Genomic DNA, 15,955 nt, shown 5'->3' on the forward strand with positions numbered 1-15,955 from the left:
GTAACATGAGGCATCTATATACAAAGTATGAAGCATCCAGGTCTTCCATCTTCTAAAATATAAAGCTTTTAAGAAGTTAGCTAACACCGCCGCCGCCGCCGGATCACTATCCCTATGTCGAGCTTTCTGCAACAAAAGTTGCAGGCTCGACAAAAAGTCTGCCTTATTTTCATAGAAAATAGGTTAAAAAAAAAATTAAATAAAATTTGTTTATACTGTCTGTATAATCTATGCTGGCACAAGTAAGCAGTCACAATTTCATTCAAAATATATTTTAGTTTCTCTGACAAACTTTATGATAGATTGCACATGAAATAAGAGTTGATTTGACTTAGACATGAACATATAGTTAACTGGTTGTGTATTACATTTATACACACTCTACTACAACAACTGTAAGGAGAGAGCATTTTGTATACTATTATATTTGTCCAACAAGTTATTGCAAAAGTATTCCTCAAACTCCTTTCTGATTACTGAAATGTCTGGAATCTCATCACAGCTAGGGATGTTCAAACATTCATGGAATAACTTCTTCCACAATGGTACATTCCATGATCTGAAAGGTAAAAATAAACATTCTTATTCATCATGAAGGAGGAATCTTGCAATCTGATTGGTTGATTTCCAGGGGGTAAATTATACCCCAACCAAGCAAAAATATTTACATCTGGGTATAAAAAAGTAACATTCAATTACACAAAGCAATATGAAATAATATTTCATGATTGTAAACAATAGTATGTGTAATAATTTTAATTTTGTTTTTATTTTTTTAAGCATCATGTAAGGATGTTCACAACTCTTGTTTTGGATTTTTTGTCATTTATTCTGAATTCTCTAATTTTATCCATGCAGTACCATTAAAAATGTTGCCCACTAACCCTTATTTTTCTTTTTTCAAAGATTTATTATTCATACACTATCAATTTATAACAGTTTGTTAAAAAGCTTGTAATTTGAAAAAGTGGTGCATATATTTTGCATTGTGTTTTTTTTTCAATCTAGTTACTAAATTATGTCTGATACAAGTGGTAAATTTTTTGTATTTTATTTGTTAAGGTAAAAATCTATTTTCTGTCACTAAGACTTTTGTTCTAGACTAAACAACTACTATAACTTACCTGACAAGACTAGATGTAATTTTCCATTCTCCATAGCTTTGATAAACCTGCATATATTTCCTAAACACTAAAACGTGGATTGTACCAACTAAACCAAATAAGTCAGTCTGAAAACAATAAAATAATTTATTTATCAAAACTTACAATCACATGTTGATTTGATTTTAGCTGATATCATCAATTAACAATAAAAACAGAGTTCCAATGTCCCCTATGTTGAACATTTGTTTTTTGTTTCGTTCAAGAGCAATTAGTAATAATTTTTTTTTTTTTAAATAATCTAACAAAAGACTTTGGAGCAATTTCTGATATATTTATTATTTCCAAGGATAACTCTGACATTGAAAATATTTGATCAGAACTGATTTTAAAATTGTCTGAGACATTGATATTGCCCTGTTTTTCTATGTCCCTCATTGGACAAGGGACAATAAATGTTAACTTTACACAATTTACAATCGAGAGATATGTTAAATGTAGAATGTTTCAAAGCCAGAAAGTTCTTTCGCTTACAAGCAACATCAATGCTGAAACATTTCTGACTATAATTTGTTTTTCATAGAAATGTCATATTTTTCAATTTTGGTATATTAATGCCCATAAACTGTGACATATACATGAGGTAAAAGGAACCTGTGTAGCCTATAAAAATTGTGTGCAGTTAGCATTATATCAAATGACAGTTATGGTAGTGATATTAAGATTTAAATTGAAATAACAAAACAAATATTATTTTTTTTTACTACAGAAGTGTGAAAAATTGGAATGACTTGTAGAATTTTCTTTATTTGTTATACCTGGTATGTCCATGGCCTGTCTGTCTGCATTTCTATGCACTGGAAGCCAGAAGTCTTTACTTTAGCCATGAATGTTGTACCTTTTGGGTATTTAGACATGTCAATACTTTGTCCAAAGTCTATCAGCTGCATACAACGACTAGCTCCACCAAAAACAACACTTGGATCAGTACTGCTTTTCAGTTTTGGTCTGTAAAAAATGGCAAACACTTGGATAAAAATGTGCAACTATGCATTAAAAATTTTAAACTATTTTCAAGCATAAATACTTCATAATTTTAAAACAGCTATAGACAACGATGCAAAATTTGTCAGCGGATGTCATAAATCAGTTTTTTGTATGAATTATTTCAGATTTTTTCATGTTAAGTTCTTTCAAAGCTATAAGTAAAAATCTGTTTTGCTTATTGTTGAAGGCTGCACTGTAACCTAAGTGGCTATCATCCACCTCATTTAAATAGGTCCCTGATAGCTAGTTATCTCATTGGAGTCACTTCAAATTTTCCTATTTCATAAATACTTATGAGATGAAATACGACTTCTAAATATATATATATTGTAGTGACATATATTCAAAAGGAGGTAAAATACAAACACATTTCTATAGCATACAGCGAACATGGACTTACATATCAATTAACAAGAAGTTATCTGGTTTGACATCACCATGGATAATCTGACACTTGTGTAGGTATTCAATCATATATAACATCTCTATGGTAACATACATAGCTAATGCTTCACCCACGGTGCTGTTGGACTTGGTCAATTTGTTTACAAGATCCTAAAAAGAAAAAGATTCAAATATGTATTTTCTGTGGTCATTCCACATGTAAACCTTAAAATCATCCCCCAAATATATATAATCTATTGCTTATAATATCTGAGAGATGGACTTTACCAAGAGAAACGGTCCTTGATCACTGATCCATAAATGAGGTCGATGTCAGGTAAACCCTGTTTGGTAACATGAAGATCTCAAAAGATTCACATTTAAAAAATAAAGTTGTCCTTTACTCAAAATCAGTTAGAAATTCATGTGATAAATAAACTATACAGTTATTCAAAGCATTTACTAAAGCATGAACACGAGGTCAAGTACAATTGACACATGAATGACAGAATCCTCAGAATATAAGAATCTGTACATAAAGTATTAAAGGGAAATTCCGCGATTTTTTACTTATCATCTAATTATGTTCATCTTAACATAAAAAACACATTTGCAAAGTTTTAAATTTATATTCCTTCTAATAACGGAGAAAATCAAGTATTTGTAACTTTTTTGGTTGAATTTTCGAGTGGGTCGTGACGTATTAGCCCGATTTATTGAATTCTGGGAAAAAATAAAATCTGTTTAACTCTTATAGCTTATCGACAATATACGTAATTAAAAGCGCACAGCTGACGAATGGTCGAAGTTATTAACCACAATATAAGATTGAACGAAAATGAATATGCATGTACCGTTTTGTATTGATTGAATTAAACTCCTATAAAATTATCTCTAGTAAATGTTTTTGAATAAATTTAATTAATTATTGTTGAGATTTTTTTCATAAAATATTTATTGAACATTTTTACTGATATTGAACTGAAAATATTTCAGTTCTATTTACCGTTATTGTTTTGATAATCATTTCAATGCAACTAATGTGTGAGCAGAGTGTGTATATTATTTTGTAAAGGTCACTGTATATTTCTTGGCTTGAGGTCAATTCGTTTACCTTGTAGCTATTTAGCCGCAGGTGTGAGTTCAAGCGTACACAGGTATAAATGTTGTTATTTGGAAAGGATAAACAGAAAGGATTAGAAAGAGTATGCTGTCACGATATTAATACACTAAGATTTAATACACGATGAGAATAAAGATACAATAATTAAATTGTGTAAATTAATTGAAAATAAAATTCAGATTCGTAATTCCGAAAGTGTATAAAAATAAAAGGAAACAATTTTTGATTACTTTCTTAGCGGCAATTGGCGTAAAGATTCAAATATGAAGCAAAAAATAGTAGTTTTAATCTTTTATAAAAACTAAATGCAATATTACCCAATTTGATATACCATTGTACATCTGTTTGATATCATTGACTTTACCGGAATTTCTTAACTTGTATTCAAATCTGGCTGTGTTTAAATGCTAATAAAACTATTGCAATTTTAAAGTTTTTAATTGACAAAAAAATACAACATACAACATGCATGATTTTTTTTAGTTTCTTTTTAACATTTTATTCTTACATAATTAAATTCATTTGACAATCATTTACACAAACTTTTTGTGAAAAGAATATCAATTATCTAAGCTAAGGCATTATTTCTTTTGAGGATTTTTGAGGATTTTTTTTAAAATTCTATGATAATATTTGTGCAATGTTGAACATGATAGTCGTCATTAATCCAAATAAGTAATACAGTAGTTGTAATAAAAGTTATATTTTAGTCATGCATAACTGATATTGACGAATTTATAATAGTTCGTCCATACATCGTTGTTCTTGAAACAATCATTATTAGTATACATGTAAGTTTCCTGACGTATAAGAGCCATTGAGGATGAGCTCCAGAGAAATCAGACTAGTGGCGTTTCGTTCGTTTGTTTGTTGGGAAAGGAGAGGAAATGCAACCGCTTGTACAGATAAACGACAGAATTACCATACAAGCATTTATAGTCAACACAATCAGAAAGAGTTCCCATCGTTAGACGGGGAATATGAAGGCTTCCAAGAATGAACAAGTGACATGTCTAACTCTGAACAGTTAGAAAACAGACTATCGACATCGACCGCTTGTTCTTAATATTTGAAACTGTATGCATATATATACGTATACGTTTATGATATATATAGTGATGAGTTCTTGCGTCTGACAAAAACTAAATTCCTTCATGGTTATATCTTGCCATACGTTTATATTGGTTTGTAAGGTGATTACTCACAATCGTTATTTGAAAATCCTGTTTGTGAGATGTAGATTCATTTCAATACAGAAATTTTGTCTATATATTTCACAAGTGTACAACACGGAGAAGCTCTGAAGGTCCATTACTCCCATTTTGTTTGGGTGTGAACCATCGATGTTTACAGCAATATCACAGAAAAAGATGATGATGGTAGAAAGAACTATGGGCGTCATGTGGCAAATATTACATGCATATCGGACAATGAGTTGTCAATCTGTATGAAAAGATTTCCAATACAACCATATTATTGAGAAGGAATGTTTACATGCTATACTCTCGTACTAGTATTACAGGGTTCTTGTGGCGTTCACCTTAGACACACATCTTTTTAACGATGTTTAAAAAAAAGACAGAACCAATTTAATGTCATATTTCCCTATTTTTTAAATATAACTAAAAGTCTTTTATCGGACAAGAATACCCCTATTTAGCGAACAAGTAATTTATTCTTTTTTCTGTTATTGAATACCAAGAAAGAAAATAAATCCCGAAATTAATTTGAAACTTTGATACGCAAAAGTTTCCCAGCAAAATATTCACATTCCCTGGGGATAATTAGTGTTCGTCCAGTGGCATATATAACAATTGTGATGACGAATTACTTCCTTTGTTCGAGAACAATCTTATTGAAATATAAATCTGTGATTTTACTAGGTCCACAGCTTCAATGAACCAAAGCAAAAGTTATACATCGACCTGTATTTAAATCAAATTGGTTCTCTTCTTCTTCTGGTATACAATAGTCTATCGACATTCGATGATTACATACTGTTGGCATACGTGGACTAGTCTATTTACAACACTTTTACCCCTATTTATTCAAAATATATGTTTTTTTCTTATGTTCAATGTATACATGTATATATTTTAAATTGCGCTAGTTACGTAACTTTCTATCCAGTCGTATAAACGAATCGTCGGCAAGTGCGTACATTTTTTAAAATCAATATTTCTGGTCTGTTCCAATCTGTCCTTCACTATTGACAATGACTATATATTACATTTTCCCAAATTCACCCTTGGAAAAAATATTTAAATAGATTTTAATTTCATCAAATCTTATTTTTTGGGTATTATTTATATGTTTATGAATTATATTCTTTACACCAGAAATGTTATTTATAAACAAGCGTATGAGTTTAGTAATGACAAGTAAGACAGAGTTGTATATTATTCATCTGATAGTTCAAAATGGAAAGTTATAAGTTATAAGTTATCAGCCGTGTACACTGATCAATACCTGCAGAAGTGAAACGATGCATGAACTTGCAAGCCCGACAGGAAATCGCTTGAATACCTGGACGTGTCACCTCACACCCCTCACAATACCTTTAGAAGTAATACCTTTAGCCATGCTGGTGATCAGATGAGGGAAGATCAAAATATATTTGTTTATTACTTTAAAGAATTATGAACAAATTAGATTTTCGAAAACAATTTTCACGGAACACTTATTTATGATTTCAACTTTGACTTTTCACCTAATTCCAATATCAACAGTTTAAAAACAACAGACCATGGTAATTTAAAAAAAGTAAGAATATTTTTCGTATCAAGTTAGTTAGTCGGATAAAACAACCGTACGATTGACAAGATATCGACACGCAATTACGACTATATCGGTTACTGTAGTTTTGTTTCTTTGTGGTTTATAGACATATCGTTTTTATTAATCGGGAAAGAAGACAAAATGGCGGATCGCAGAGAATTGATACTCTAAATTTAAAATCGATGGTGATCGCTTATCTAGCGGAATAAAACTTTAATATCTATGAATTTGAGCATTTTTATACACAATGAACATAATATCAATTTTTGATTTTTTTGCGAAGTTTCCCTTTAAGTATCAAATACCAAAAGTGTGCCTTGTGCATGGTAATCTGTCAGAATACAGCTACAGTTGTTGAAGAAGTATCCTTTCTTAGCATTCATCATGGCAGGTTTCTACAAGTATACAGAATAGCAAAATTATTGTTCTGTTTCTATTGTGTGCTACTGTAAAGATATATGTTCTAGAAAAATAGTTTTTGGAAAGGCTATCTAGAGAACAATTCCATGAAATGCATGTTTAGTTCTCTATAAAGTAGGTCTATAAAATGAAAAAGGGTAATAAATAGTTCTTTATTGGTTGTATCTGTGTTTTCATTTTTTTCTTGTATGTTGTTCCAAGTTTGGTAGGTGATTTATTCATCTTTAATAATTCATATCATCTATTTCTCTTGTTTGTTAGTTGCCTGTTAACAATATTTAAAAACATATGAAATCACAAAACAAATTAAAAAAATGATGCATATGTTTTTTATAACTAAATGGATAGTTTTCATAATAAACTTATGTACATATACTTATTTCTAAAGAAAATTCTTTAATTTGTCCACATTTAGAAGAAGCTCTGATTTGAAGTTCCTAAGAAAAATGTGACAGAATATTCATGGGTCACACAAATTGAGATAAGGTAAAAAAAAACATGATTAAAACAGTATTCCCCCTCCTTTGAAAAGGCGGTATGATAAAAGATTTCTTACTTTCTAATATTCAATATAAAGGTCATGATATGTAAACTAAGAAAACCTACAATATCAACAGGATTATTTATCTGTGTTAATCTGTTCTGTAGTTCATTACATATATAAAACTCCCAAGGACAAGGTGGAGACTGAACCTGAAATAAAAAATAAAGTAACATAATTAATAAATATAACATTGGTTTACTATCCTAACAAACTTTTTTTTTTGTTAGGTTTCTACACTTGCATATGTTATCTTTAAAATTTAATCCAAGTAAATTTAAATTTCTATGTGCATATCTGGTAAAAATACTGTTGTATGTACCTCTCCCTTCCAGCAGTAAGTTTGATAAGGGAGTGTGCATTTAGCTGAGCAGGATGTTTAAATCCCCTCGCCATGTACTTTACCATATTAGAAAGTTTTGTGTAAATCCCAATTAAGGTCCAGAATTTTTGGAAAGAACCATCTTTTCTGTACTTGCTTTTTTCTGCATATCTTAGTTAGTTTTTAATATCTTCACCGTAGGAGCAATAATCTAAAATCAATTGGGGTTCTCTCATAATATTTGACCTCTTGTATTCTTTTAGAAATAACACTGAAAATCCTTTTCTGCACCTATTTAAGCCCTTGGACACAGTAATCTCAAATTAATAGGGATCATCCACTCTTTATATGTGACCATTTATTGATGTTTGGTTCCAATTCACTTTATGTTTCTATAGTTATAATCAAGGATCCGGAAATTTTTTCACCTAATTTCGGTCATTTTGGGATAACTTAAAAGTTGGTGCCCTTTTTCAAACCAAGATTGTGTGTTTGGTCATACATGATACAGTCATACTCGTAGCATCAACGAACTTCTTTAACTGTTGCATCGCATTTACTTCAGAAATTTCCCTACCATTTTCCTTAAAAACGATCTTGAGGAATAAAAGGAAGGCAACAGTCTAAAAATGAAATGATTTTAATAACTCAAAACGATAAATTTCTCAAACTTCGCTTACGTTTCTTTCGATTTGAAGACAAAATTATAACCGGATGTTTTACGACAATAGTAAAACGACCAATTCCGGACTCATTTCCGGGATTAGTTTTGTTTATCAAATTCACAGGAAATCGTTGGCTTTTTAACTGTTTTACCTTTACGGCTTTAGTAGTGTTTGAATATTAATTATAATAGTTGGACTAGTTTAATTAAGCATGAAATCATTTTGAATTTACGATTTAGTGTCTAATTTGCGGAAGAGAATTTCAAGCATGCGTATTAGTAAACAAAGCACGTGTGTTTGTAGTGAAACAATATTTTGTTCTAATGAAAAATTAATTTAATTTTAAATTTTAAGCTGAGAAAAGTAATTAAATAATGCAGACAGTTTTTATGAACTTTTAATTTCTTTAAAATATTAGTTCTGAGCTTGTGATCAATAGAAAATTTAATTAAAACACAGGTAAAGAGATTAGCGATCATTAGCCAATATTTCCTCGAGGCATTACTATAGTTATTAGGACGGCCCTCAGGATTATAACACTTTACTGGAGTGGCAGTTTTATTACAGGAAAAGGATAACAAACAAAACATAAGTTCAAAATGGCGATTTAGACAATGTTAGAAACTCGATCTCAACGATATGACATTGAATGACCGAAATTATTTCTGTAAAAAAATAAAATTTGTCCTAAATCCCAATTACTCATTTAGGACAAAATACTTTCAGTTTAGGTCAAGACTGGCATAAATGACCATTTCTGGACCCTTGGTTATAATACCAAAACTCTAATTATAAGTTAATTGAGGTTTCTTTTTAATATATATAACATTGACCTTAATCACAATGGCCTAAAAATCAAAAGCAATTTTTCTTTAATTACATGCGACATATGTAATTCAATACGTAGTCTTTGACTTTACTTTTTTTTTCTTTCTGGTACAGTTAACATAGTTTTGAAAATTTTATAAAGATACAAACAGTTATTGCAAAAAATGTATAATTTGAGTGTTTCCAATCAGTCAACATCCTACGCAGATGTGAACATTTTTGTGAACATTTTTGGTATGATGATATGGTACTTACTCCATACAGGAAAATAAGGCATGACAAAATAACTTTCTAAAACTATGCACATTATACCTTTAAAGCCAATGTTTCTGGACTGTCTTCACCATACTCATTGAGATAATCATAACTTGAGATCTTGTATACTTTAGCATAACCACCTTTCCCAACCAGTTCTTCAGCAATAAATGTATCCTGTCCTGTTTAGTAAAATAAGATATTAAATCAATTTTGTTGAATATAAAAAAAAATCACTACTATCGTTTAGATATCAATAAAGTTTCATTAATCTGTTAATTCCAAATGTCTTTATTTAGACAAGCTACAAAAAAGAAGTATCTATAAATCATAACATGAAGAAGATATTCTATATCGTACCCTGATAATAACAATATTTATACATTCAAGAAACTTTATTTTCAAAATTTAAAATGAGAGGTTTGGCTTTGTTGTGGTTAAATAAAAGTTAAAACCTTACCTAAATCAATCATATTAGCAACTCTGATTTCTGGCAAGAGTTCATCCCTTTCGTAATAATTAGACTTTGATTCCAAAGGTGGTGATGATGTGTGCAAAAATTTATCAATGTCATTTTCATCAAATGGATTCCTAGGTTTAAGCTGAAGGTGAACTGAAGGTGATGGAGTGTATTTTGTAATATCTATCACATGTGTTGACTGGTTTAAGTCTTCAAATTTTGGTATGTCACAAAAGTCTGTTTCCATGGCAGCATGTGAAGTGTGTGATTTGGCGAAAACACTATTTACAGTTGACTGTCCATGATTTCCAGATGATTCTTCATTACTGCCTTCCATGATTGGGCTAGAAAACAAAAATTATTTTCTAGAAAATCAACAATAAATCTTTCAGCTTAAGCCTTGTGTGCATATTTAACGTGAATTTTATTGCAAATTATAATGCCCTTAAAGCAATCACTCTTTTCAGAAACTATTAACACAGAGGTATGTTTCTCCTTTTTGTAATTTAAATAGTATAATGCAAATATTGAATCCAAATGGCAATATTTAAACATATAAATTATGCAAAACATTTTAAGTCAATGAACCATGACTTAAGATGCAGGACCAAATATTCTCAATGAAAATTAGAAATACCAATGTTTATAAATCTGCATACCAAATACCATTGACTTATCATAAGTGGTTTGTTTCTCAAACATTAACTTAAATACAAACTTTAACATGTAAACAATGTTTAAGTTTCAAAGTCAATGGACCTTGATAGGGGGTGGAGCCAATTAATCTCCATGGAAAAGAAGACTTGCAAATGCTAATACTAGCATTGACTTAACCACATTAGTAGTTTCTCTTAAACAGATCTAATTACAAACTTTAAATAGTAGAATAGAATTAGAGATTTTTCTTATTTTTTAATCCCTTCTTCGAAACAGTAGTTTTCTTATGGGTATTACTGTAAAAGCAGAAATTTTGGTGGAGAATTACATTTCGTTTATTTCGTGAAAAGAATATATCCACTAAATTAAATTCCACACAAAAATTTAACCTACATATAATGTATAATATCACTTCTATTTATTTGAAACCACTGAATTAAATCCCCATGAAATCTTACATAGAGACAAAAATACGAAATTTTAACCCCACGAAAATCAATGTTTCTACAGTAAATATAATATTTCTAGATTTGAATCTTTACAATCAGCACTTCTCAGTGGATCAAAGTCAAATTTTCCTATTACTGCCATCTAATGATCTTACAATATTATATTTTACCTAAGATCCTTGATTTCCTCCTTTGATGTATGAAGATGACTGTCGGTGTAAATCTGTAGAGAAGTTTTAGCATCAGAATGAGCAGAGATACGAGATACATCACTGAGAGAATCTAATGGTTTGTCCCTGTTAAATGGTGTAGAGGCTACCCTGGCTGCAGCAGCAAAGCTTTGGTTTGTACCAATGGGACATATTGTTATGTCATCCCTGGCCTGGGACTCAATTGCTTCCATTTTACCTTCATACTCCATTGTCTGGTGAAAATCAATAGAAATGTCATATAAATAAACAAAAATAATAATTATACTATTAATAAAATCATTTTACAACTTTATTTCAATCTATTATATAATATTTATTACTTCAATAACTATATATGGTTATTAGCATTTAATACACTGTTTGATTGCATTTACTGAGTATCTAAAGAGAGAAAAAATATGTATTAAAGGTTAGAACATGTTTAGTAAAAAATATCTGTGGAATAAATAGTGCAACACTAATAGTCCAGTCAATGTAGCATAATTTTGACCCTAACCTGAAAGTAATTGCAACAGAAGATTTTTAAGTTTTAATCTTTAGCATTATACCCCAAATATACACAGAAAAAGTCCCATAAAATCTTACTTGAGGAAGACTAAAGAAATCACCATATAAAATTTTTATGGAGATTTGCATTGAAAAGGGAGATAACTCTTGCAAACAAGGCAGAAATATCAATAAAAATTTATACAAAATTAGTTTTACCGCTTCTATTCATCACAATGTATTGATTCTTGATTTTTAAGCAGTCTATAAAGTAAAACAAACAACTCTAAAGGTGTTTTCATATCTTTTATCAAGCTTTAATCTAGATTTCGTAATTTATTAGTTGACCATTTATTCAATTTCTCAACATGTCAAGGTAAAGAATCTTAAATTTAATAAAAATAATCAAGCATGTACAACTTTATAACCCTATCAAAGTATCATACTTTACATAAATTTCAAGAAAATCAACCAAAAACTAACCCCAAAAAGACTCATTTTTGCGGCATTATCTTCCCTTCCAGTGTTAATTTCCATAGGAAATTAAAAATGCTGAATTTGAGTTTTCCTCAAGTTAGATTTTCTGGGACTTTTTCTGTGTATATTAAGGGAATTATGCTATAGATTAGAACTAAACCCTTTTTCTGTTGCAATTAGTTTGAGGTTAAAACTTAGTTTGACTGGACTATAACTACATGTATCATACCTCAATTTACAGAAAAGCAGTTCGAAAGAATAAAATATATTTCCAAAGCAAGATATCAAAGTTATCCTTCCTGAATTTCACTAGATTGTGCCATGGAACGATTTAAAGAGAATACACAAAGGAAAACTGCAAATCTCAAATATTTGCCTATACTTTATAGCACGGACAAAAACAGATGTGAATAACTGTCAATATTACTTTTAAAGAAATAAAAACGATCTTCATTATCATGATGCTAAATACCTCAAAGTTGTCTTTACTCACTGACTGTAGTCCACCTCGGTTTAAACCTTTCTTCCTTTGACCAATGAAGTCTGTTGATTTATTGGATAACCTACAAACAAAAACATTAGTAACTCATAATATAATAACCTTATTATAAACTGAAATGGTTACATGATGAAATGTTCACCATCTCAATAGATTATGGTTAAATAAAACATTGCTAGTATATGATAGCAAGATCCAACAAGATGTCTTAGTACATTGCAATTATAACAGAGTACTGATATTTGGTTGAAGGCAAAGTACAATTGATATGTAATTGAGTATTATCTCATTTTTTTATCAATGAAACAAACATATATATCTAACCAACTATATGATCTTTCTAGCAACAAAATACTTACTATTCAAATGAAGGACAAGTATCTGATAATTGCCAAAATCTTTTAAAACACTTTTTAGTACCTGTTTACAGCATTTTCATTTCTTTCGCCAGTATCCATTTGGTCATCAGTAAATATTGTAAATGGAGCATTGGAAACTGGAGGCTGTGATACTATAAATGAAATGTACTTTTATAGTACATGTATATCTAAAGTTTACCAAACAACAGTAGAATAAATTTTCAAACATCAAAATAATAAATAAATATACAAAATTAAACATTCAGAAAGAGTGCACATACTGATATGGCTCGCCTGTTTGAAATATGATTAAATTAATGTTGAAGTTTGTGATATGAAGATTTCACTACAAGTAGCACATAAGCTTAACATAATCAATAGTGTATGAAAATGAAGTCAAGGTCAGATGAAGGTAGACAAATATAAACACCTTTCAATCATATCATACACCAAATTAAGTAGTCCTTTTGCTTCTAGTACTTGAGAAACAGATCAAACCACACTTTTGAAAAATTGAACAGGTTTTCACAGTATTCATTACACAGAGAAATATAGATTCCACAACTGCAACAAGTGTATTATGATATTTCACCAGGGCCGTAACTAGCCACTTCTAATAGTGAGGCAAAGTATATTTGCCGAAAAAATTTTGGCGAGGGGTCTGCTCAAAGCCCCCAGATTCTCTGAGAAAAATAACGCAAAATCGTGCATTCTGAGCGTTTCCCAGACTCTTTCTGGCATGGAAACGCAATTAATTTTTAGCTAATTTTAGACAATATTCTGGTCTCAAAGCAAAACCATAGATTCATTGTAATTCAAGACTTTTAGGTTCTATGGACAACATTAAAAGAACGATGTGTATGATAAAGCAAAAATTGTAATTTTCATAATCATTAATACCGGATCTGTCTGTCTGTCCTTGTCTTGTATTGTGCTTAGACTGAACTTAGGTCTGAACATGATTTAATGCAAGTTTAACCCTTCAATGTAAAAGGTCATATGGCAATACTTTATTGTTTTTTTTCTTCAATTTATTTGATACCGGCAAATTGGTGACCTTACTTTAATTTAAACCATGTCAGCTATCTAGTTTTATCTACCAAAAAAGACAGTTTTGTATTCTTTGATATCAAGTTTAATTTTCCATGCAGAAACGACCATTTTTTTCTGTGTCTTGTAGCATCGTATATTCTTAAAATATTTTCTCGCACAATATCTGTACATCGGTGGGCATGCAACATTGCAAAACCACACGTTTACAAATGAAAATCAACACTCAGACTTTAGTCACAAAGTAGGACAATAACTGAACAAAAGACAGAACCTGGGACACAGCAGTACAAACAATTGACCATCAACTCTGAAAACTAAAAGAAAAATAGAAACATGGATCACGAAAAACATGCAGGGGCGACACCAGAGAGTGAAGAGAACTTGCTTCTTGCTAGACACTTTCTGTGATAACAATGTGATATTAAGACAATCTTTTGTTTCATATTTTTTTTTTTTTTTGAAATTTCTAACATGAGGCATTTGCCTCATTTGCCTCAATGTAGTTACGGCCCTGTTCACGACTCGAGACAGTTTTTAAATTTTAATATTAAAAGCAAGAGGCTTGCTGAGCTTTTTAAATAATTAAAATATAACTGTTGAGAGTGGAGAAATATTGTAATACACGAGTTACAGTGGTGGAATCTGTTTCTTTTATGATTTTTATCCTTTTCAAAGATTTGAGGAAAGCTGTGTACTTTTGATGGACGTCATCAGACATGGTCGCCTTTTTTCATGACGTCACAATAAGAAAATTCAGAAGAAAACAAGAAAATTTAACGTCACAATTAAATTTCAACCAATCATTTGCCGAGAACAGATCTTTTCACTAGTTTTCTCACACCTGTCAGGAAATGAGAAAATAGCACAAAAATTAGAGAAATAACTTTTTTTTCAAATTTTAAAAGTTAATAGATAATCTAGATAATACTACCATTTTGAAACCATAGACTGAACAATGAGATTTTATTCTTTTTCCATTTTCACTCCAGAAGAATTTAGTTTCCCAAACTTATTTCAACTCTCATCTTCTCTATCAATATTACCTGGGGGTGCTGTGACCATATTGTCATCATCATCTTCCCAACCAAGATTTGCATCAATGGCTAGTGATGCATTAAACATTCCCATCACTAACTGCATGGCTTCCTTTGTGTTTACTGTAGGGGAAGGTTCAGACATGCTCTAAAGTATATTAAAAATTGTTTTATAATATAACTTATCAATCTGATTGTTTATGAATGTTATAAATAATTCTAATATGCCACAATATATGCCACAAAATCTATATTTTTTCTATTTTAAGTGGTATGTGTGTCTTCAGCAATCTTGGATTGTAAACAAGCAGAACATAAAAGATCTAGATTTTTAATCAGGTCAGTAAATTCAGTAAAGGAGTAGGTCCGGTAAGGACTGATTTTGGCCTCAAATTTCAGGTTCATCTGACAAAAGATTTTGACCACTTTTTAAACACTTAAGTGTCTATTTTATTTGAATTAATTAGTTTATGTGAAAGATTTTAACAGATTTAGTCATTAAAAACGATCTGATTCAAGCTCAAATATGAAAAAATCTACCTAATATGCCGAAAAAATGTCACTTTTCAGATGGTTTTTGGTCAAAATGAAAGTGGCCGCATCCGTGTTCATCCTCAACCTTTATATATGTTATGTATTATCATAAAATACAACTTACATTTCAATATTAAGGATGAACACGAATGCGGCCACTTTCGTTTTACATGAAAACTAAAATTTAACTAAAATGCTAGAATTATGAGGATTTCAGTAATTTAGCATGACTTAATGGTGCTAGTACCGGATATATGTGCATTGTATTG

General features: G+C 30.4%; 1 protein-coding gene across 1 annotated transcript in view; it reads right to left on the bottom strand.

Moving 5' to 3' along the window:
- Nucleotides 1-256: 256 nt before the first annotated feature.
- LOC139488178 (mitotic checkpoint serine/threonine-protein kinase BUB1-like) overlaps nucleotides 257-15,955 on the bottom strand; it is a 36,462-nt gene continuing 20,763 nt past the window's right edge. Inside the window, exons 13-24 of the mRNA XM_071273626.1 lie at nucleotides 15,162-15,300; nucleotides 13,127-13,217; nucleotides 12,680-12,770; nucleotides 11,203-11,456; nucleotides 9,927-10,270; nucleotides 9,524-9,648; nucleotides 7,462-7,548; nucleotides 6,741-6,830; nucleotides 2,551-2,705; nucleotides 1,922-2,111; nucleotides 1,125-1,231; nucleotides 257-559 (exon numbers count right to left, since the gene is read on the bottom strand). Of these exons, the coding sequence (XP_071129727.1) occupies nucleotides 385-559; nucleotides 1,125-1,231; nucleotides 1,922-2,111; nucleotides 2,551-2,705; nucleotides 6,741-6,830; nucleotides 7,462-7,548; nucleotides 9,524-9,648; nucleotides 9,927-10,270; nucleotides 11,203-11,456; nucleotides 12,680-12,770; nucleotides 13,127-13,217; nucleotides 15,162-15,300 (1,848 nt within the window). The 3' untranslated portion in view covers nucleotides 257-384. The remainder of the gene's footprint in view (nucleotides 560-1,124; nucleotides 1,232-1,921; nucleotides 2,112-2,550; nucleotides 2,706-6,740; nucleotides 6,831-7,461; nucleotides 7,549-9,523; nucleotides 9,649-9,926; nucleotides 10,271-11,202; nucleotides 11,457-12,679; nucleotides 12,771-13,126; nucleotides 13,218-15,161; nucleotides 15,301-15,955) is intronic.

This window comes from Mytilus edulis, chromosome 9 (genome assembly GCF_963676685.1).
Source record: "Mytilus edulis chromosome 9, xbMytEdul2.2, whole genome shotgun sequence".
Classification (NCBI taxonomy): domain Eukaryota; kingdom Metazoa; phylum Mollusca; class Bivalvia; order Mytilida; family Mytilidae; genus Mytilus; species Mytilus edulis.